At 30.1% G+C, this 22360-nt stretch overlaps 1 protein-coding gene across 1 annotated transcript in view; it reads left to right on the top strand.

Moving 5' to 3' along the window:
* LOC144835057 (uncharacterized) overlaps window positions 1–19220 on the top strand; it is a 28436-nt gene extending 9216 nt beyond the window's left edge. Inside the window, exons 6-30 of the mRNA XM_078690074.1 lie at window positions 3303–3401; window positions 3915–4037; window positions 5009–5111; window positions 5750–5785; window positions 6255–6420; window positions 6510–6613; window positions 7392–7522; window positions 8051–8078; window positions 8474–8523; window positions 8754–8778; window positions 9013–9161; window positions 10154–10243; window positions 10565–10744; window positions 11197–11439; window positions 12092–12283; window positions 12712–12897; window positions 13073–13387; window positions 14142–14219; window positions 14678–14879; window positions 15376–15426; window positions 15886–16146; window positions 16699–16830; window positions 17032–17418; window positions 17781–17825; window positions 18568–19220. Of these exons, the coding sequence (XP_078546200.1) occupies window positions 3303–3401; window positions 3915–4037; window positions 5009–5111; window positions 5750–5785; window positions 6255–6420; window positions 6510–6613; window positions 7392–7522; window positions 8051–8078; window positions 8474–8523; window positions 8754–8778; window positions 9013–9161; window positions 10154–10243; window positions 10565–10744; window positions 11197–11439; window positions 12092–12283; window positions 12712–12897; window positions 13073–13387; window positions 14142–14219; window positions 14678–14879; window positions 15376–15426; window positions 15886–16146; window positions 16699–16830; window positions 17032–17418; window positions 17781–17825; window positions 18568–19082 (3891 nt within the window). The 3' untranslated portion in view covers window positions 19083–19220. The remainder of the gene's footprint in view (window positions 1–3302; window positions 3402–3914; window positions 4038–5008; window positions 5112–5749; window positions 5786–6254; window positions 6421–6509; window positions 6614–7391; window positions 7523–8050; window positions 8079–8473; window positions 8524–8753; window positions 8779–9012; window positions 9162–10153; window positions 10244–10564; window positions 10745–11196; window positions 11440–12091; window positions 12284–12711; window positions 12898–13072; window positions 13388–14141; window positions 14220–14677; window positions 14880–15375; window positions 15427–15885; window positions 16147–16698; window positions 16831–17031; window positions 17419–17780; window positions 17826–18567) is intronic.
* Window positions 19221–22360: the final 3140 nt, after the last annotated feature.

The raw sequence follows: 22360 nt of genomic DNA, 5'->3' as shown, positions 1-22360 counted from the left end.
TTTATGAAAAAGCTTAAAAAATCGTCAAAATTATGTCTTTTTTTAAACAGTCATAGTTTCTAAAGTAAACCGTTAACCGTTTATTTTTATTACAAAATCTAGAAGTTGATGAGTTGTAGATATCGGATCATGCATCAATAAGGCTAAAAAAACATTGTGACGTCATCGTATGGCCACACGAATGTAAAATATAGGATTTTTGTCTCTTTCGTTATTGCTCATCACATTCAATGGAGCGCATCGCGCTTATCTGTATTCCTTTTTCTCCTACATTTATATATTGTGTAGGTCAATCAACTTTCTTTAGCATGAGATAAAAATATTTTAATTTTTATGACGTCATCATGCCTAAAAATTTTAATTACGTGGGTCATTAATTTCATCTTTACAGTAAATTTTAATCTGTAATAGCTCGTAAGAATAAAATGTGATAATCACGATTAAAACGTTTTCTGGAAGCTATTGGATTGTAGATACGAATTCATGTAAACATTTTGCCAATCGGATGTTGTGACGTCATCATATGGCCAGTTGAATAAAAAAAGTCGTATTTTCATATTTTGCGTAATAGTTCATCACATTTAAAAGGGTGCGCATCTATATTTTACGTATTCAAATTTCTTCTACACGTTAATATGTTGTTCCTGAGATAATTTCCTTCTGAAATTGCTATCTAAGTGTTTCATTTTGATACCGTCGCCATGTTAAAAATTGGAATAAATGGCGGGTCCCGTAATTTCACCTATTCTACACTGTATGTAATATGTATACAGCTTATACTGTTTGCATGTATATACTATATGACACAAAATTCAGCACTAACAGCATATCATATTCTTCAGTTCTTGTCATAATGCCATAATCTTTATCTGTGTGCAATATTCCAACGTATGACGTGCACGTGGCGTTTGTCGTGGTGCGGATAACTAACTCGTCAAAGTGACGAGTTTCATGTCTAGTTTTTCTTTTTATTGTTTCTGTACACTATTTTGTGTAACAATTATCTAAAAAAGTTTAATGTCAATGATTACAAAAATTTCAGAATATCTTTCAAATAATATAACTTAATCCTAATAAGCTTTCCAGCGTGATCACTCATCCGTGACGACATTTATACGCCATTTTGCGAAATCACATTATCAATCATATCTCCAAAATTCATTATCACATATTAATGAAATTCACTACACGTAAACTTCAGATCAAGGGTAAAAATATTAGCAAATAAAAAGTTGCGCGTTTCAAGGTCATGCATGTGAAATCGCGCGCTAAAAATTTAAAACGCGCAAAATTAGGTTTTGATCAATTTAGAGCATGAATTAGGCCATTTGCGTGTTTCCAAAAATTACTGCGCAAAAAAAAATTTTGCGCGCGCGATACTTAAAAAGCGTAAAAAATATGATTTTTTTTTACAAATCTCATTCTAATCACCATCCTTAGTACATTCACCAAATTTGAGTCAGTTCCGACTTAAAATAACGCTATACGAGCACGTTAAAAATGACAAAATGCGCACATTAATTTTACAAAAGTTCTGAAAATGGTGAAAAATAGGTCTTTTTTAAAATGAAAATAATTCTTCAGAATGCAAGATGACCCCCGACTTTTTTAACTTATTCTGGAAGCCATTGAGTTGTAGATATGAATTCATGTACACATTTGACGTACAAAATGTTTTGACGTCATCAAATGGCCACTTGAATTTAAAATTAAGTTTTTTTCTCTTTCGTCATATAATTATCACATTCAATAGAACGCATCTCTGTTATTTTGTGCCCGATTTTCGCTCAAATTGTAGTATGTGATTGCTCAATTAATTGGCTTTCTCATGACATGTCACTATTTTCATTTTGATGACGTCATCACGCGTAAAACCTTGAATAATGTAGGTCGTGTAATTTCAACTTCGCCGTAAATTTAAATATCTTACAGCTCTTCAGAATTGAAGGTTACCTTGATTATTATAATTTATTATGAAAGCTGATGAAATGTAGATATGAATTCATATAAAAATTAAGCCTATCGGATGTTGTGACGTTAACATATGGCCAGTTGAAGTTAAAAAGTAGTTTTTTCATCTTTTTCGTCAAAGTTATACAAAATTCAAAGAGCGCGCACAGCGCTTCTACGTGCCAAATTCTCTTCCAATTCTTATATTTATTTGCTCAATTCATTATCTTTCGAAATTGTCATCTTCGAGTTTATTTTGATAATTCCATCATACCAAACAATTAGAACATGATGTGTGTCCCGTAATTTCACCAATGCTACACTGTATATAGATACATTATATACTGTACATATTGTATATGGCATATAATAGGCACAACTCAGCACTAAAGCGTATAATAGGATGGCATACATCAACATTTTCTGATCGTATGTTAACGTACGTGCAAAAAAATTATTTCGGTAAAATGATAAAAATGATCACCTATAATTCGTCAAAGTGACGAATTAAATTCTAGTTATCTATTATATTTGCAATGAAATTTAGCATCAAACAAAACTAATGAATGGAACCATATATTTGATTTGAAAGTAATAAAAATACTACTATGTCTCAGAAATATGCGGATTTCATATAATTTAATTGGTATTATTGTTGAAAAGGTATACACTTTGTAGATATGCCCTTGGAATCGGAAATAATGCCACAAATCTTTCAGTTCTTTCAGAAATGGACGTTTTTCGATAAATGTAACTTGCATATTAATTACTATTCGTTATGGTTGTATATCTTAAACACTAGTAAAGCAAGATTCTTATCAAAATTCTACAAAGTTAAGAATTCACTTTTTCAAATCTGTGCAAATGCATTGAGGTTGAAAATCACTTTAAGAAATAAGACAGTATTTTTTAAAACCTTGTTATTTTAATCAACCAACAAATAAAAAGTGTATTTTACTAATGAAAAACAAAACGAAAAAAGTAATTAATACCCTGGTAAGATGTGCCTTTTGAGAATTAATTATTTTGCTGTTAGTACTATGTAAATTTAAAAATGTGTATTATTATCTATTATTGTACTTGGGCCAGTGGCCTACATACTATTATAAAAATAAATGAATGAATGAATATCGTAGTTGGCAAGTATTGAAAACTGAATGTTATGTTAAAAGGATAACGTTTCATGCAATGAAATATTTTTTTAGGCTATAGTATTGGGTAGCAGTAATTAGGTCGATAATTTAAATTAATAGAAATTGCAACGAAATGGAGTTTATCCAGTAGTACAAACGTGTTCATTGTTGGTAGTAGTATAATATAGTAGTATAATGTATTATGACATATATTTTCAGAAGGGACATTCACCTCTGACTGGGGCTGCACTTTATGGTAATTTTGATATCTGCAAGGCTCTAGTGAAAGCAGGAGCTAATGTGAATCATCAAACAAACGTAAGTACACATTGGTGATATTTCTGTACAAATGTTTGTTCAAGAATATAGTAGATTAAAACAGTAATTTGCCAATGTATGTCAAGAGATATAGTTGTAAAATGCTTTACATTGGTTTCGGCAAACCTAGATATCTTTAGATAAACATTTTCAAAATAAATCTAACACTTCATTATTTGGTTCTAAAATGCATAATATGCATTTTATTGGACGATAACCTGATCCTATTAGCCCTATTGCCATCATTGTTATATTAGTTGCATGGTGAGAATATTTCATTAGTTGAAAGATTGAGTGTCCATTTTTTAACGAGGCAGAGCCGAGATAAAGGTAGAGCAGTCTACTTATTTGTTTTATAACACCTACTTTATCAATCATAAAATCATTAACGCTATATTGCTAATTTAAATTCTTTGTTTCGTTCTTATTAATGGTATAATTGCATTTTTATTTATTTTTTTATTTAAAACATGCAGTATGGTTTATGCACATTAATATTTATTAACTTATTAGACGGGAAACACAGCTCTTCATTCATGTGCCAGGAGTGATCTTACTTACAATGCACACAGAAATACCATGGTGTTTTTGATGAAGGAATGTGCTGATAAATCTGTCCATGTCCAAAACAACAAGGTAGGTTGACATTAAAAATATTAAGATAAATGTTATATTTTGTTTTATTTTAAAAAGAAAAAATACAATTAATAGAGAATATTTTTAAGTTAAAGGTGTATTGTACAAAAATATTGTCATACCTATTTTGAATTGGATGTTGTGACCACGTATGGCCACTCGAATAAAAAAATATATGCATTTTGTCTCTTTCTTCATAGCTCAGTCTATTTAATAGAGCGCATCTCGCTTAATCTACCTCAATTTGTTAATATTTGCTTGCTCATTCAATTCTCATTCATAAAAAGTTAAAAACATTTTTAATTTGATGACATCATCATGTCAACAAATTTCAATTACGTGAGTCACTTGTTTTCATCTTTACTTTAAATGTTAATCTGTTATAGCTTCTCAGAATGAAAAGTAATACACATGATTAAAATGTTTTCTGGAAGCTGTTAAATTGTAGATATGAATTCATGTAAACATTTTTCCTATTGGATGCTGAGACGTCATAATATCAAAATGAATTAAAAAGGTCGGATTTTCATTTTTGCGTCATGGTTCATAATATTTAAAAGAGCGCGCATCTATATTCTACGTATATAAAACGTATGTAAAAATAAAAATCGATAATTTACAATTATTAAATAAAATTTAACTGCAATGCACTAACTTTACACCTTACAACATTCTCAGAATCATCGTGAGTAAATCTCCGCCATGATTTTGGTAAACTGTAACGCCATACGTCCACTACTCATGTCAGAGAGAGCAAAGGGCAAATTGCCACTGAACAAGTTCTCAAATTTGGCCAGTCACCATGCTGCTAACGTGCATATCATAAAAATGACGTCAGATGCAACAAAGTGTAAATTTAAATTGGGAACTATATGATATACATTTTAATGACTGGCTGTTTTTTTTTTAATGCATTTTGTAATCACAATATTTATTCTTTTACATAACATTATTTTACCCTTAATTTACAGTCTGGTCAATCTGTAGTTGATTTGTATAATGAAAACATGTGCAAAAAGTATAAAAATGACATTCGGTCAGCTCAGAAAGAAAAATTACTTCAAATATTGAAAAGTAAGTTTCTAATGAAGTATATTGAATATGTTAAACAATTTCCAGAATTTCTCTCAAATAGACTTAATTTTAACTTCATAACCAAAATCAATGATCTTGTGCAGTTGTTAGTTGTGTATGTCTATCATTTTTTTTAAACACTAACCTACCTTTAAAATAAAATTTAATAACAAAAAAGATCGACGTTTTGAAACCATTAGCAAACTTTCAACCGCTTCAATCAGCTTTTTTGTAAGTTAAATTATAAAAATATATATGCCATTGTTTGTTAGAGGCCAAGATCTAGGGCGAGAAATCAATACTAAAACAGCAATGCATTGCTTATATTTTTTAATGTTGCTTGTGTGATGCAAAGATATTGCATGTTTTATTTTTAGTATGTTTAACTTAAGATTAATAAAAATTACTGATGTTTACTACTAGTAGTAGAAATCATTACATTCATTGTCTTTTCTATGAACGCAGTATGTTCTTACGGTTTTCTGTATCTTCATTTCTTTATTTAATAAACTGTGAACTTTGAGTCCCTTTTTAGTCCCGATATTATGATATCGGATGTCATAATAATCATAATACACTACTAAGAAGCTTTATGACTACTGCATGTATTTACACATCTTATTCTACTATTGTTTTAGGTGCATCCCTACCAGACACAGATATTACATCATCAGGTATGAAAAGTATTTTATCAAAGTTTAACGAAGACAAATTGTTATTGTTTTTAGTTTTTTTTTAATTTTAAAATTGATTTTGTTTTTGTCTTTTTTAATCATCTTTAATTGATATTCAGCAGATAATATATATGCATTGTAAAAACTGTAAATATTGAGAAAAATAAACAGACTGAAAAAGTGGCGTTATGGAAAAGGACTAAGATTGTTACGGCTACTATATATAAGAAAAAATACAATTAGTCGTGTAAATGTGTCATCCACGTGAAAACTTAAACGTGTTTGAATAATGTCAATATGAGAATGTCTTTGTCTGTCACCTCTTCCACACAAAACTCCATACATTGCTGTCGTATCTGTTTTTACTATTGATTTTTTTTTTTCCTATTCTGAACATAATTCTATACAACAACACTTTCAATATTCATTTACTGAATAGTACTTTATAACTAAACTCTGTTCATGTTAGACTTAGACATTCCATATGCAATTACTGCTCGTGGCAAACGTGTTGAAAAAGCTTACATTGAAGCATTGAAAGAGGGTACCATTGAAGTGAATCTTGGAATGCTTAAGGTGATTGGTCAGGAAGGTGTGGGTAAAACTTGCCTAATCAATGCTTGTATTGGAAAGAAGTAAGTAAAAGTTAAACGCACAGTTTTAATACATTGTGTAAGTAAAATTGATATTACACTCTTCCCTTCTTCTACAACTTATATTCCAGATTTAACAATAACCATGAAATTACTGATGGTATAGCTGTGATAAAAACTGTACGAACCAAGGCGGAAGAACAAAAATGGGCAGAGGATCTTACTGAAGATTGTGGTAAAATGAATGAATGAATTAAGCAGTAAACTAAGAATTAGTTTGGGAGTTTACCTTCACCCGCATTTTCTTTTGCTGCTGGCATGCTTGGTCTAACAGCAGTCAAAAGAGCAACATGGTAAAAAATACGACCTTACGTATAGGTGTATTTGAATAATCTTGGTGTCAAAATACTTAGACGACCTATACCATTGGCTCGAATAAAAATATTTGCCAACAGTAAAGAAAAACTGTTTTGACCGCTGGTCAAGAAAATGGTCATATTGATATCTTAGCAAAAACATGACCAGAAAGTTATATTTTCATCTTTAATTACTCACAAAGTATTTCTTTATATTTGCACTAATTCAATAAAAATCAAAATCTAATTTAAAAACCTAATTTATCTAGGTTACCATCATTCATAATGACAAAATCAAAGTCAACCTTAGTGTATGAGAGAGTGTAATACATATAATAATAATAATAATTCTTTCACAGAAAATACAGTTTGTGAATAAATATATAAATTTTCATAAAGAAATGTCAAAAGAGATGAGTAAGTAAATGTGATTACATTGGCTTTGGAGGAAAATGGATTGGGTAAATTACTTTTGGTAACTAATTCCATGAAATTTGAAATATGTTGTAGTCTACCAAGGGCAGGCTAAGTTGCCATACACCAGTAGCTTTTTAGAATAATGTTATGGGTTTGAGAATTTGGTAAAATGGTTCATAGTTTAGTATAGGATACTTTTTCTTAAAATATAATAAGGAGAAAATTAAAATTATTTTGCAGGTAATCCAAACTCATTGTATCGAAAACTTGCTGAAAAAAATATCAGCAAAATAATAGAAGTTGATGAAGAAAGTGTAGTTGAAGAAGATGGTGCAGCAGCAGAAAGTAAGCATTACGTCTCAATGGAAAACGTACGTATTAACTATAACATTTTAGATTTGTTTTATAATATATACAATTACATTTATGGAACAAATGTTAGTTTCATACACTATAATTAAAACATAATTATATTTTATGTTTTGTAAATGCCATGAAATAAATCTAAAACATTATCAGGTGAAGGCAGATAGTATTGACAATCAAACACAATTAAATATTTTTTTTGTCTTGTGTGTGTTCGTCCCACTTTTATTATGCTCTGTTATAAGTATAACAATAAATATTTATACATGTGTGTACATTTTAATATTATTTTTAAACATATTGGTTTTTTCTCTAATTTATATATGATACATTGTTAAAAGCAGGTACCATAAATTAATATAGTTTACATTGTATATACATAAGATGATTGATTTCGATGTTAACATTTTAAAATAATAAAAAGATGATAAAAAAAAACAAGGGCAACAACATTTGATAATCACAGAAATTATGTAAATACTTGATTTGATATGAAGATAATTATTACAGCTTGGCAAACTTTTATTTTTTAGGTAAAAGCAGCCACAAAAAATCGTACCGGTAATTTAATTTTTTTATAAAAAATATTAATCGTTTCTATAGAAGTAGACTATTTGTCCTGTAGATAATGTTAAGTTATTGAATAATTAAAATTGTTATTACAAATATTTTGTGACTTTCTCTCATTACCTTTCATATTGGGAATTATTTCACTCCAATAAATAATTGTGTTTTTTGGCACACGGTGCATTTATATATTTTTCCACATTAAATGGGATTTATTTATGGGGGTCATTAGATCTATCCAAAGTACAATTATTTAAACAAACGAGTCTATGTTTTTTAAACGAGTGACACATATTTTTTTTTATTTTTTTTTATTTGGAATTCTGTTATTTTCTTTTCCAAAATAAACAAAGCTACCCTTTAGTACCTTTTCTTATTTTTTTTTAAAGTAAAAACTGAACAACATGGAAAACCCGGAACTCCTACAAGAACTGAAGATGTAAGTGCTATAATATTTTATAATTTATTGTTTAAAAACTCAAATAATCAAATATAATCAGAGCAATAATAACAATAAAGAAATGACTCGAGTTATAAATTCTATTTCATAAATTAGATGTGATGCTAATTTATGTATTTTGGTATCTATATAATTAGTTTAACTCGATATCCTAATTCAATTTACTTCTATCTTTTATAATGTTTGTTATTTTTATTTCTTTGTGTCAGGTCAGCAAGATGTCAATTGCTGAAGGTGTGTAATTTACTTCAAATTAAAATAAATGTTTTTAGTTTTAAATGCATAATTGATATACAGGTATTATTTAACTGTATGACTTTCAAACGTGTTTGTGTGAAGATAATGATAAAGCTTAGATAATAATAGTAATAATGATAACAGTTTTTTTTAGATGATAATAATAAAGTATTCAGTGTTCTTTATTACAGTTTTTATGGATTTATTTTTCTTTTTTATATGAATGAAAAGGTACTAAAACATCATCACTTGAACAAGAGTGGGATAAAGATATTGTTCAGAAAATTTTTGCAAAAGAAGAAGTAGAACAGTCTCCTGTGGAAAATACATTTAACATTTGGGATCACGGAGGACAAGTAATCTACCAAGGAATACATCGTGTAAGTTGAAATAATATTAGTGAATTTGCTTTGACAAAAAATTTTTAAACCCTGGCTCTTGAGTGACCTGTATGATCTATAACATGGCTATTGGCAACATCGACATGAATGTTAAAATCACCAACGATAACCAGTGGTATATTTGAACGTGCAAACGCTGTAAATTAATAAACAGCAAAATCATAAAAAAAGCAGCCATCGTAATTGCGTGATTCACAGAATATAAGTAGCCCTGTAAACGACTAACTTTCTGAAGATTTGTTCTTCAACCGCTAATTTTTGTTGAAAGAAATCTTGACAATTTTTGTTTAACCTTTTTTGTAACCTATTTTATTTTGCTGAATATAATGTTCAACCTCACGACTACCAAATCTTGCATCAGCCCCACGGTTTTTACTTACATTATATCTTGAACGATCTAAATATACAACAGGTTCATCTACATTTTCATATTCTCAAAATGTATATCAGCCCCATCCATTGTGGGGATGGAGTTGTGGTGACCCTCTCATTTGCCACCTCTTTATATTTTTAACTTTCAATAAAATGAATTGGTTGGCGAATTTCCCACTTTTTATAAATTCCATAAAAATCATAGTTGCGGGCCTGCTAAAAATAGGAAATCAAATTTCTTTTATATCCAGTGCAACAACAAAATTATTTCAAGATGTTTCTTTTATTCAAGCTATCCATTGTATTTCATGAAAGGTCGATTACCGGTACATTTTTAGTTCTTAGTTTAGGAGATGTTCTTCTGGGGTTTTTGTTGGTCCATAGATGATATAAAATTAAATGAATAAATAAAATTCTTACAGTAATTCATTATTCTTATATTTGCTATATATTTTTTAATCTGCTAGATTTGTTTCTGTTATGTTGTTAATGTTAGCGATATATTTTTAATATTAAAGCACTGGAGTTATCACAGTCAATAAAACAACTATTTACAAATTATTGTGTTTTTTCTGTTTTTTTTTTTGTTTTTTTTGCAGATCTTCATAACATCAGAGGCAGTTTATGTTGTTGTTTTTGATTTGAGTAAAAACCTTGAAGACCTTGCTAAATTCATAGATTCTAATTGGGTAAGCATTTCAGGTTTTGAATTTGGGTGATGAAACAAAAAAAAAACGTTTTCATTGCAATTTATTTATAGTATCAAAATATATTAAATAATAAGATAATTATACTTGTTTTTCATAGCTAGAGCAGATCCTTAATACCAGTAATACTATGATTTAACCATTTTGCATAATTTTATATAAAAAAAACTTGCATTGGTTTAATTTGTAATTTATATAAAAAGTTTAATTGGGATAATGTAATATCTTTTGATATTTTGGTTTGGTTTGGTAGTAGAATAGTAATATTCAAAATCCATAATATAATTTGTAATCATTTTATAGGAAGAGCGTGATCACCATTGGACAAATCTTCAGTTCATATTATCTTCGATACTCTCGGTTTATTCCCATAGTCGTATTTTGACCGAGAGCATAGAGAAAGAAGTTAATTTTCCGGCTATCCTTATTGTGGGTACCCATAAGGGGAAGCTTGGGAATACAGAAAAAGAACAAAATGACGAGGTTAGAACTATTTTTAAAAACGTTATTATTGGTGTTTTGTACAACATGTAAGCATTGCTGTTTTTTGTTTTGGCCTACTTTAATGCTAATCTGCTTTGATGAAATAAATTACAATTTAATATCTTATTTAAAGGTTAGGGGTAGGTCATACTGTGACCCATGGCATCCTTTTCATTTTCCTATCCTAGTTTAGTGACGTTTAAGCACATACATTCATTCTCTATAGGTTTAAATTTATTTTCACTTGACATAACAGTACAGCATGTTTTTTTTAATGTATTGGTATAGATGTGTTAATCTTGACATCATCGATCACTATATATTACTATTACTATATATTTATTAAAAATATACTTTATGTTGATTTACTCCTTATTTAAAATGATAGGTATTTATATATTTAATTTCTTGCAAAAAAGGTATAAAACAACTTTACGAAATTTTTTTACCAGGCCGACAAGGTGTTAAAGAAGATTGAAGATGTCCTGATAGGGAAACCATATGAAAAACATGTCTATGGATACTATGCAGTTGAAAATAGTAGAGAAACTACAGATGAAAGCTTTAGTGATCTGAAAGAAGTAATTCAAGATCTTATGAACCATTTAAAAAAGTCTATTCCATTAAAGTGGATGCGTTTTAGATGTGAATTATACAATATGAGGGAGGACAAATTGATATGTTCTTTAGACGAGGTAAAAGTTAGCATAATCATTTTATCTTTTTAAGGAAAAAAAAAAATAGTAGACCTATTACAGGATACAATTTTTAAAACCACAATAGCTTTGATGAATATACATAAATGATTTGCCCCTTTAAAATTTCAATGCAACTAAAAACTGTAATTTAAATATAAAAATAATAACGGCATAATAATATGCATAGTGCTTTAAATATTATTAAAACAATTACTTTTAGCTTTTTTCTTGGATCCGAATATGGTACTCCACACGTACAAACTAACGGTACTCATTTTCCATATTCCTAAACAATCTTAAATTCCACTTTTAAACTCTCATTACTGTAAATAATTTATAGTATATATAATTGTTATATTTAATTATTGTCATTTATGTAAACCGAGATGATAAGTTTCACAGACTTTTATTACATTTATTTGGTTCACTTTTGCTTCAATCATATCAGTCGTTATTTTGTTGCTTGATGTATCTTGAAATAAAATAAGAACTTATAATGTTATAGTTCATTTTATTTATGAAATACTTGACCATTATTTGTTCATTACCAACAATTATTTGTAGTAATAAATTAAAAATACTATTGCTTTTTATTGCTAAAATATAAATTTTATAACTTTTAATCACCTGTATTGTTGTTAATTTTCAGGTTGAAGTGTTGGCTAGAAAGAACAAAATTGATGAAAACCAGCAATCAATACTGCTTAACTTTTTGTACGATCTCGGTGACATCATCTACTTGCCTGATAATAAATTACTAAGAAGACAAGTGGTGTTAGATCCAATGAGTTTGGTTACACTCGTTACAGCATTTATAACTGTTGTTCCACCGAAGTTTCCAGTAAGTTCCTTAATATTTCTATTTCCTCAATTATTTCCTCAATTTTTGCAGGTCTGGTGTTCCATGTGTACGCCAGAGCGACTACCTTGTTCAACTCCATGACATTTGTATATTTCTATCTACTGTATACAGTAGTGTCCTTTTTAAAACTCTTAAAATAATAAGAGAATCATAACCTAAAGGACAAAAATTCAATTTTCAATCTGGTATTTATGACAATAAATATGTTAATATGTGTGTACCATCTGTGAAGATGGCCGAATTATTGCAGTAACTAGCCTTGTGAATACATGCATAGTATCATTAACCCTTTAATACATACCTTACTTTCAACAATGTTCCGGTCTCTTTTCGGTATATTTAAATCTATCTGTCCATGTTATAAATAATAACTCACAAATTTGTTTTTACTGTATGTGTGATTTTAGACAGCCATGTTTCGCGAAGCTTTCAGAAACCTTGACAAGGGCATACTTGATGAAATGTTATTGAAGAAATTATGGAAGAAGGAGCGTATTGATAGCGAGAAATTCCAATACTTTGTAGATTTGATGATTCGATTGGGTTTCATATGTGAAAGGATGACCTCCACTAAGCAAGAAAGTACATCCACAGTAAGTCCTATATTGATTTATTTTTTAGGCTCATAACCACTGCCAGCTTGGTTATTTGGGAAGAGAAAAGGACTATATTATTCATTACTACCTTTTAGGATAGTGGTAATTGTTTTTCAGAAATCAAACGTGTATAAACGTTTGAATTTTATTGTATTTGTGAACATTATTTCAGAAATCAGTTGTCAAACGATCGTTTTTGGTGCCAATGCGACTTGCTTTTGGGACGTCGTCATCCAGTGAAGTGAAATCTGTACATGATGATGACTACCATTCTATCAGTATCTATTACGACCTTTGTGGATATCTCCCTGACGTATTGTTTCCATATTTAGTTATTGATTGCCTTAATGAGTATCAAACGAAAACAGGAGATGACCCAATATTATTACACAATTATGCAGAACTGTACGTCGACCATTGTCATAATGTGATTTTGACCCTTGTCAGAGTTTTAACAAAACAGAATGAGCGAAAGTTCTTGTTAAAGGTAACATAGCATAGTAATATTCAATTATAGGCTTTAAAATTGTATTCGGCCATATTGCATGGAACATGCACATAGAGACCACCATATTATGTAAAACTGTCGCTAGAAATATCGGTGTTTTTAAAACTAAGAGATTGTATTCCATCTCTCTGTTTTACGTTTGCTTATAATTCTCTTGTTTTTTTTTTTCATTTTTATTATGGCATCTGCGGGTATTATTGCTGAAATTCATTATTATAAAATTTTTAAATAGGTCAATCAAGTAAATTTCTAATTTCAGAAAACTCGATCATACATCCCCTTTTTGCAGCTCACTATGTTGGTCGGTCGGTAAACACTAGCTCAAATTTGCGCACGCGACTGCAGCCATGTATATGGCCTTGTATATGAACACAAGCTACTTCACATCCATGACTTATATAGTTTTAATGTTGGGGTTTTTATGTTGAAATTAAAAATGGGGATATATCTAATCAATCTCAAGACACTTTGTCCTGAACTCACAAATCCACTAGTCAACCCGTCAGTCTTCCTTGTTTCATATTCCAAAAAGTAGGCTCACGATTTATTCATTGGTATTTATTCATAAAACAAAACATGGCAGCAAACATGCTTAATTGCGTTTAAATTTACAAAATATATATAAAAGACAAAGACAATATAATTTAATGGCTAGGTCAGAATACTCAAGACACTATCTGAAGTTGGCTACTTATATACAGTATTATATTATTACGTTCTAATGTATCTTTAGGCAACAATTCAAGGTAGAAAAGCTCTTGATGAAACAACTACCACAGAATGTGAACCTTCTCCAGAAGCATGTAAACGGGTATGTTGAGACCATTATCATGTTTTATACAACATTTTATTAAATGAAATGATAGAGGCAAGAATGGTATTAAAATAACTTACAATTATTTAACAGGAAATTTCAAAATACATAGCAGTAATTTTAGGGTAAAAGAGTGTTTTATTTTTTTAATCACCTTCTTTTAACTGATTCAGTATTATGACCAACTCAGACAAGACGACTCGTCGGGGGACGGAAGAAAATTAAACATGTTTAAAGTTCTCGCAACAACCTAAAAAACTATCGCAAGACGACTGGTCTTGTCGGGATTCAACTCAGACAGCACCGACGAGACAAGACGTTCCGTCGGGCCTCGTCGTACGACGCTGTCTGAGTTGGCCTTTATTCATACAATTAGTAGTAACTGCAAAATAAAATAGCCAATAGTAGAGAAGCTTTTGTAAAAACATTAATGAAACATTTAATTTTTCTTACAGGTTTTGTCAACGCTTGAGAAGTCATTTAGACATTCTAAGGATGGTGGTAGACGGGGCATTGCATTCCATCGATGCATTCCCTGTGTTTGTAGTGAGGCATTCGAAAAAAAACATATGCAAAATCTGGGTGATTTTAAGAATGAGATTTTGCCTTGCAAAAGAAAACACATGAATGTTAAACGCTACAAACGGCTATTTGCAGGTACAGTAAGCTCAGCCATATGGTGATATAGAAATGACAGAAAATTCCTGGTGCAAATATTGTATTATATAATTAATGTTATGTTTGTGATACACTATTAAAAATGCTATAACTATTTAGTTTCCTTTAATTGTATCTATAAGGTTTTTGACAGCTTTCAGAAAAACACAAGCTTATAGTTTGCCATAAAAACTAGATATCTTTCCAAAAGCAATTTATGTATGACTTCTCTTATTTAAGTCAAGCTAAACCCTTTTTGAGATACTGTAGAACCCAATTTTTGAAGGTGAATCGATTTATGCGTCCCTCCAGAATCAGGTTTAACATGAAAAACAAATGAAAAATGTAAATTGTCATTTTTGATTGTTAGCTTTGCTCATAAGTAAAATTAATAACTTTACATCTGATTGATCTATTGCACTTACGTCTAAAATAGTACATTGTGATACAAATCCTGTTGATATTTATATAGAGTACAATATATGTTCTTTTGCAGATACACCAACTGCTGATCTTGGGGCTACATACGATACACCATTAGTGGCAGGTTGGTTTATTTCTGGTAATTCAGTCATGATTTATGAATGTTAGCCTTTATTTATTTTGTAATGTATCTAAAACTTGTGTGTATCAGAATGAATTTTATTTATAGTTTTTAAAAAGATAAATGTAGAATTTACTCTTCTGTTTATTGTATTGGACAAAGTTATTATAATTGTATAAAATTAAATTAAACAAAAAAATATTCAATGCCACTCCGTTCAAATAACAAACGGATGCGTTGAGAGTCATATGCCGGTAGGTGATTTATTATTGCATTTTAATTTCATTTGAAAATGCTAATGAAGGATATTTCAATTATTTTTTGATTACAGTTTTTTACGTAAACAATTCTAAATTTTGGTCAAAGTAAATAACTAATATTTGAAATATTTCAACAAAGATTTTTTGGGGGACAGTAATAATATCTGAAATAAGTGAATAACTATCTTGTTTATTTTCTTAGACACCATAACTTATGAATTAATGATGGATCTAGTGCAACACATTGGCTATGAGTGGGAAACCCTCGCAGTATATCTTGGCTTTACAAGTGAAAATCTTTATCGTTTTAAACATGACAATCGTGATAACATACAAGGAGCAATGTTCAGTATGTTGGACACTTGGCGCAAGAAAATATCATGTGCGGGGAAGTCCTGGAATGTACAACTTACTGAAGCTCTAAGAAAAGTCAAGAGAAACGACTTAGCTGACAAAATAGAAAGTAAGCTACATCATTATAAGCTCCATTTTTAAATTGATTATCCTTATTTCTGCAGGATACCCAATTTTGTCTTTAGAAAAATTGTACAAAAATTTGTATACATAAATAAGAAATACTGTAGGTTTGTAATGACCATACACTTTAATAAAAGTAGTACTGATACAGTATATGGTTTGTAATAACCGTGAATGAGCGCAGAAAACAGTACAATAATATTAAGCCAATGCCATAACAACCATAAACATTATATCGTGCATACGTAATTCGTGAAATAACGACACTGATTCAACCCAAAATATACCTGCCTAAACACGGATGTTTAAAATATATTACAAACTGCAAAGTTTAATTTCCTTTTGTGGGCGAAGAGGTACTTTCTGTCTTTACATTTTTTGGCGTGCGATGGTCGTATTCACATATTCGCTTATTAAATTCTCGTAACAACGTAGGAATCTCATTCAAAATTCATTTTATTTTTTTCTTTGTGGGATCATTTTTTTAATTGGATTTAAACTACAATGTTGGTTTTACAAAACTTAATTTATTCTGTAGTAAATAAGGCAAATAGTGATTGGCCTACACGTAGGCCTACAAGAGAATGTACTACAGAAGCGACATGGACACAACCAATATCTGCCACTTCAGTGCCTGGAAAAACATTGTCGGAATCACTATGTGCTACAAGTAAATATTCTTTAAATAATGTAACAATACAAGGTAGTATAGGTTAGTTATAATCCAATAAACCATAACAACAATTCTTCTTAGACACCAGTGAGTTATCTATTCCTATAAATAACATAATTATAAAAAAATAGCGTTTCTTTTCTAGTGAAATAACACCATAATCGGTTAATAATATTTTATTATATCTTATTCATTTAGATTTGTTGACAGTGTATCTTGAGAGCATTAAAGGTCCACCATATCCACAGTATGTTGCAAATATCTTTCAAAACATTTTTTGTGGAAAAGATGTCGTGCATGCAAATAATCTGCCACAACAAAATGATACATTTAAAGAACTAGTAGAATTAATCAGGGAAATTGGTTTTACAATTAAAGCACTCGAACAGACGTCTTTAACATTACATCTGTCTACATTACATTTGAGGGCTCTATTCCTCATATGGAGCTTGTATAAGAGTGGAAGGCTTCTGAAATGTTTGGTTAAAGTGTTATTTCCTAAAGAACATTGGTCTGAATGTATTGTTGAATGGAATGTACGGGTTGATCGAAACCAATACAAACTTGTTTGTATGAAACTAGAAGGTGATAATAATACTTTCTTTTTAATGCTAGCTAATTTTGTAACGATGTTGATGTAGTATGTAGCCATACTGCTTCTCTTTCGGGAGGTTTTTATAAATTAATAAAATATGTTTAAATACTTTTAGAAAATTACCCACAGACAGGTAGTAATAAAGTTAGAAATATTCATAGGTGTGTATATTTTCCTACTTTTTGTATTTCCATGTCAAAATGCAACAGATTCGTGTACACGCGTAATATATAGACAAGCTTAATGTAAATCAAGTAAAAATGCAAAAGTATTAACAGAAAATTCCTTAAATATAATATATACTATGGATAAAACTTCAAACAAACTAACGTACGCTTCTTTACTTTTACAGAGGAACTTTTAACGCCAATAACATCAACCGCAACACTACCAACAGGTAAGTTTACTGAGCTCTACTATTATATTAAATATAATTTAAATTAAACCAGTTATTTCTGATCTCGTCAATACTATGAAGATACAACCATAATAATTGTTACAGTATCTGTTTTATTTTTAATTTAAAATTATTTAAAACTTGGGACGTCAGTCAAATAAACTACCGACGACTTCTACATAGTAAAGAGCTATTACTAGAACGCTTTCGGGACCCCACAAAGTTTTCTATAATAATATGGGTGTTTCCTGAATAGATGTTGGCTGTAGTTTTAAAATATATATATTGCCCCTCATGTGTTTTCGCGAAAAGTGTCTCCTTAAGTACATCCTTTAAGTAATAACTATTATTGATTAAATGAAAAAGTACCGCTTCTATACACCAATAATATTTTGTTAAATAAAGTAGAGTAGAGTAACCTACATAGGCCTACCTCATCTTATATACTGTACATTATTATTATTAATATTATTAATATTATTAATATTATTAATATTATTAATATTATTAATATTATTAATATTATTATTAATATTAATATTATTATTAATATTATTAATATTATTGTTGTCGTGGTCGTGTGGTATCGTACTGTATTATTGTAATAGTTGTTAATTAGTATGTAGATGTATAATTAGGTTATACGCATAATCATGCATATAACCTAACTATACATCTACATACTAATTAAAAACTGATTTTGTCAAAATCTTTATTAATTTTAATTACTTTTTTCTTAAAGAACATTCAACAGAACATTTGGAAAAGCTAATTGTTGATGTTGATTTATTCTGGGACACATATGGAAATATTAATCTACTGAAATTACTACTATATGAGTTTCAAAACAGAATACCTTTGGCTAAAATACAGAGAGCAAAAGATGCCTGTAATCTGTTCAATCTACTCGTTGGGCCAGGAATTCTCAGTAAATCAGATGTGACTGTTCTAATTGAGGCTGTCTATTTGTGTGCTTTAGTGGGTTTAGAACCACAGATCCAGGACAGGGTACCATCTTTTGAAGGATTTGAGAAATTCGTGGTTTGTAAATTCTCAAAGAATCGCCAAAATTTGATTAACTTTGGGTTTGAAATAAGCGATGAAACAATGGAAAAAATAGATGACTGGTACAATGTTGACTCAGCAGATAAATGGGATTTGATCTTCAGAATTGAAAGAATGGGTAAATTGCAATCATTGATTGCAACACTTAAAAAAGAGAAAATGCTCACGGAGCATAGGGTACTAACATCATAAGATAAATCCAGTTGCTTGGATGATGACTGCAACCAGGGATGTGAAATTTCTCCTCCCTGCTACAACTAAAATGAAATAGTCATTGTTTTCTATAGTTCACTATGTCGGTCGGTCGGTCTGTCTGTCGGTCCGGTATCACTATGCGTTTTCACGCGACTTATGGCTGTTGGCCTTGTTCTATCTTTAAGTTATAAAAACCAAATTGTTAGTTTTGTTTTTGTTCTTTCATGTCCATCAATTTATTATTTGGTGTGAAGACATGAACTTCATTCTCTTAATATAACCAAAACAAAAGAGACGATAAGACTCCCGTAATATTGTAACATAATGTAACGATTATGGAAACTGATGTTGAAAGAAGAATCATCCAATATAAATATTTGGGTACTATAATATAATATAAAAAATTAAAATGGAAATCTAACTCTCTTATGATTTCCAAGAAAACCTATCAGACCCTAATAGACATTTCTTCGCGTAAAATCAAGACATTTCATTGTGTCACGAATGAGTTTGTTTTAAATAAGTTCATCTTGTATATTAACACTAGGTTGTAATTGATTCTTGCAATACACCTGCAAATAATTATACAACACGTTTTGTTTTTGTTTGTTTTATTGATTTTCCACACACAAATAAATACAATCACATGATAATATAATATAGTATTCGATAACTGAAATAACAAAATTAGGATAAGGTGGTGTGTGGATGGAGGCCAATATAAGTTTAAGTCATGGCCACCGGTTAAAATTAAAATTAAAATAAGTTTAAATAGCGGTGGTTGAAAGTTTTAAAAAGTACAATAAGAAATAAATAAATCTGGTACAAAGAAGGCGGAAGTGTGGTAAAATAATCAAGCAAAAAAATTAACAAATCCATCCTTCAAATACGAATTTTGTTTTATAGCTTTACATAAGGAAGTTCCAAAGTTCAATCATATTTACCGATTTATTTTTTATCTTTTTGATAAATAATTTGCAGAAAAAACAGGCGCAGCTTAATTGTTTCTTTTAAAAGAAAAATGAAACAAGCACGGATGAGTGTATTTAAAGTAAAGTAGAGCTACAATAATGATAGTAGTAAGAAAACAAAAGAAAAAGATATACATTTTTAAAACAAAAAATAAACTAAACATCATTTTCAATCAATTTTTGTTTTTATTTTGTACTTTCATGTCCTCTAATTTTAAACCTTTTTTCTCTTGTATTTTATCCATTTTGTATAATGTAGGCCTATTGGTTGCAATAAAATTTGATTTGATAATACTCTGCCTACAATCCAACTCTCAGAGGAAATGTAAATGGCACACCAATCACAAACTGGTCTGTAAAATTAGTATTGCTAATATATAAATATTAATAGGCCTAGTTTAGTTTAAAACTAATGTCATGAGAGACATATGACTATGTTTGTTAAACTAATTTAATGGATCTCAGAGAATTTCCCATGCGTAAATACAGTAGTGCCTGAATTGCGTCAACTAGTATCTGACATATAACGGCAAATACAATGTTGACTCAATTATTAAAACATACTGTAGTATCCACAAATAACGACAATAAACACTATTAATTTAAAAACACGTTATGTATCTCTAACCCTGTGCTCCGACCTTTCCTGCCCAAATGCGATTTATATTATTTTATCTATATATTAATGCGTAATTTGTAGCACACTCAATAGAAATCAGACATAAATACTGAAACTAGATATTAATCCAAGATTTAAAATACTGAAATATATATCTTGATACCAAGTTTACTTCCAAAGATATCACTCTAAAGTTTAGGTTGTTACAATCAGTGTTTTCAGAAAAATGCTTTTAAAGGAGATAACAGGAAATGACTAGTGCAAACAAAAAACAGGGTGTTTAAGCATGGACCTATAAATTAGTTATGTATGGGGTATTCTAAGAGCCTGTTCACACGTATGACTAAGCCTTGGCGTTATTGATGCAACTCACAACGCCACGTCCGTGACGTTATTAACGACAGCTACATTCCCCATCTTAACTTATAAATATGACGCTTGCATGGTTTTGATCTTATTTCAAGATATTCACCACTTAATTCTTGTTTTTAGTCGCGTGGACGCGACTCTATAGTTCACTATGTCGGTCGGTCTGTCGGTCCGGTATCACTATGCGTTTTAGCACGCGACTTATGGCTGTTGGCCTTGTTTACTGTAAATTTTATTGCTGATATAAAAACAAGCTATTTAGCTGTTCTCTGCTCTTCGATCTAAAAGCACATGAATTGTTTAGGGTGAAATAAAAGTAAAAAATGGCCAAGAGCAGAGTGTTTTTCAGGAAAGAATTGATTTAGAAATCAAGTGCTGACTATTCTTGGATCTGAAAAAAGCCTTCGACACGGTGAACCATAGCATTCTAATAAATAAATTATATTCATACGGGATTCGGGGGTTACCATTGGCTTTTTTAAAAAATTACCTATATAACAGAAAACAATATGTGAGTATAAATGGTATTGATTCAAATGAACTTTCCATACGTTGCGGTGTACCCCAAGGGTCAGTATTGGGGCCTACATTGTTCCTTATATATGTCAATGATATTGCACATGTGACTGACTACTTTGATATTCGTTTATTTGCAGACGATACCAGTTTGTTCCATACTTTTAATCCACACGATGATATTGACATGCAGTATATAGATAGCAAATTTAAAAATATTGTGGACTGGTGTGATTTAAATAAATTAACCATTAATACAAAAAAGACAGAGTATATAATTTTCCGTGGTAAACACACGGTTATTAAAACTAACGGAGCAATACATGTTAAAGGAACAGAAATTGACGAAGTAGAATCAACCGTGTATATGGGGGTCACACTTGACAATAAACTCACATGGAAAAATCAAATTAATAAGGTCAACAAAATTGTTAGTTCCAAGGCAGGTGTGCTCTATAAACTGAGAAATTTTGTACCTCAGTCAATTTTATTACTCTTATACAATTGTTTTATCCTACCCCATATATCATATGCTCTAGAGGCATGGGGGAACACATATACAACAAACTTAAAACCTATACACCTCAACCAAAAACGAATTGTACGCACTATAACACACTCTGATAGATTAGCACATACGTCATCATTATTTACACAACTGGGGATACTAAATATTTATAAGCAACATACATTTCAGTTAGTTTTATTTGTTCATGACAGTATTAATGGCAGGTTTCCCGTGGGAATTCCAGAATATTTTTCACATGCCCAGCATCGTCACTCAACGAGATTTCAAGCAA

This window comes from Antedon bifida, chromosome 2 (genome assembly GCF_963402885.1).
Source record: "Antedon bifida chromosome 2, ecAntBifi1.1, whole genome shotgun sequence".
Lineage (NCBI taxonomy): Eukaryota > Metazoa > Echinodermata > Crinoidea > Comatulida > Antedonidae > Antedon > Antedon bifida.
Note: the sequence above shows the minus strand (reverse complement) of the source record. Positions and strands in the feature narration are given on the sequence as shown.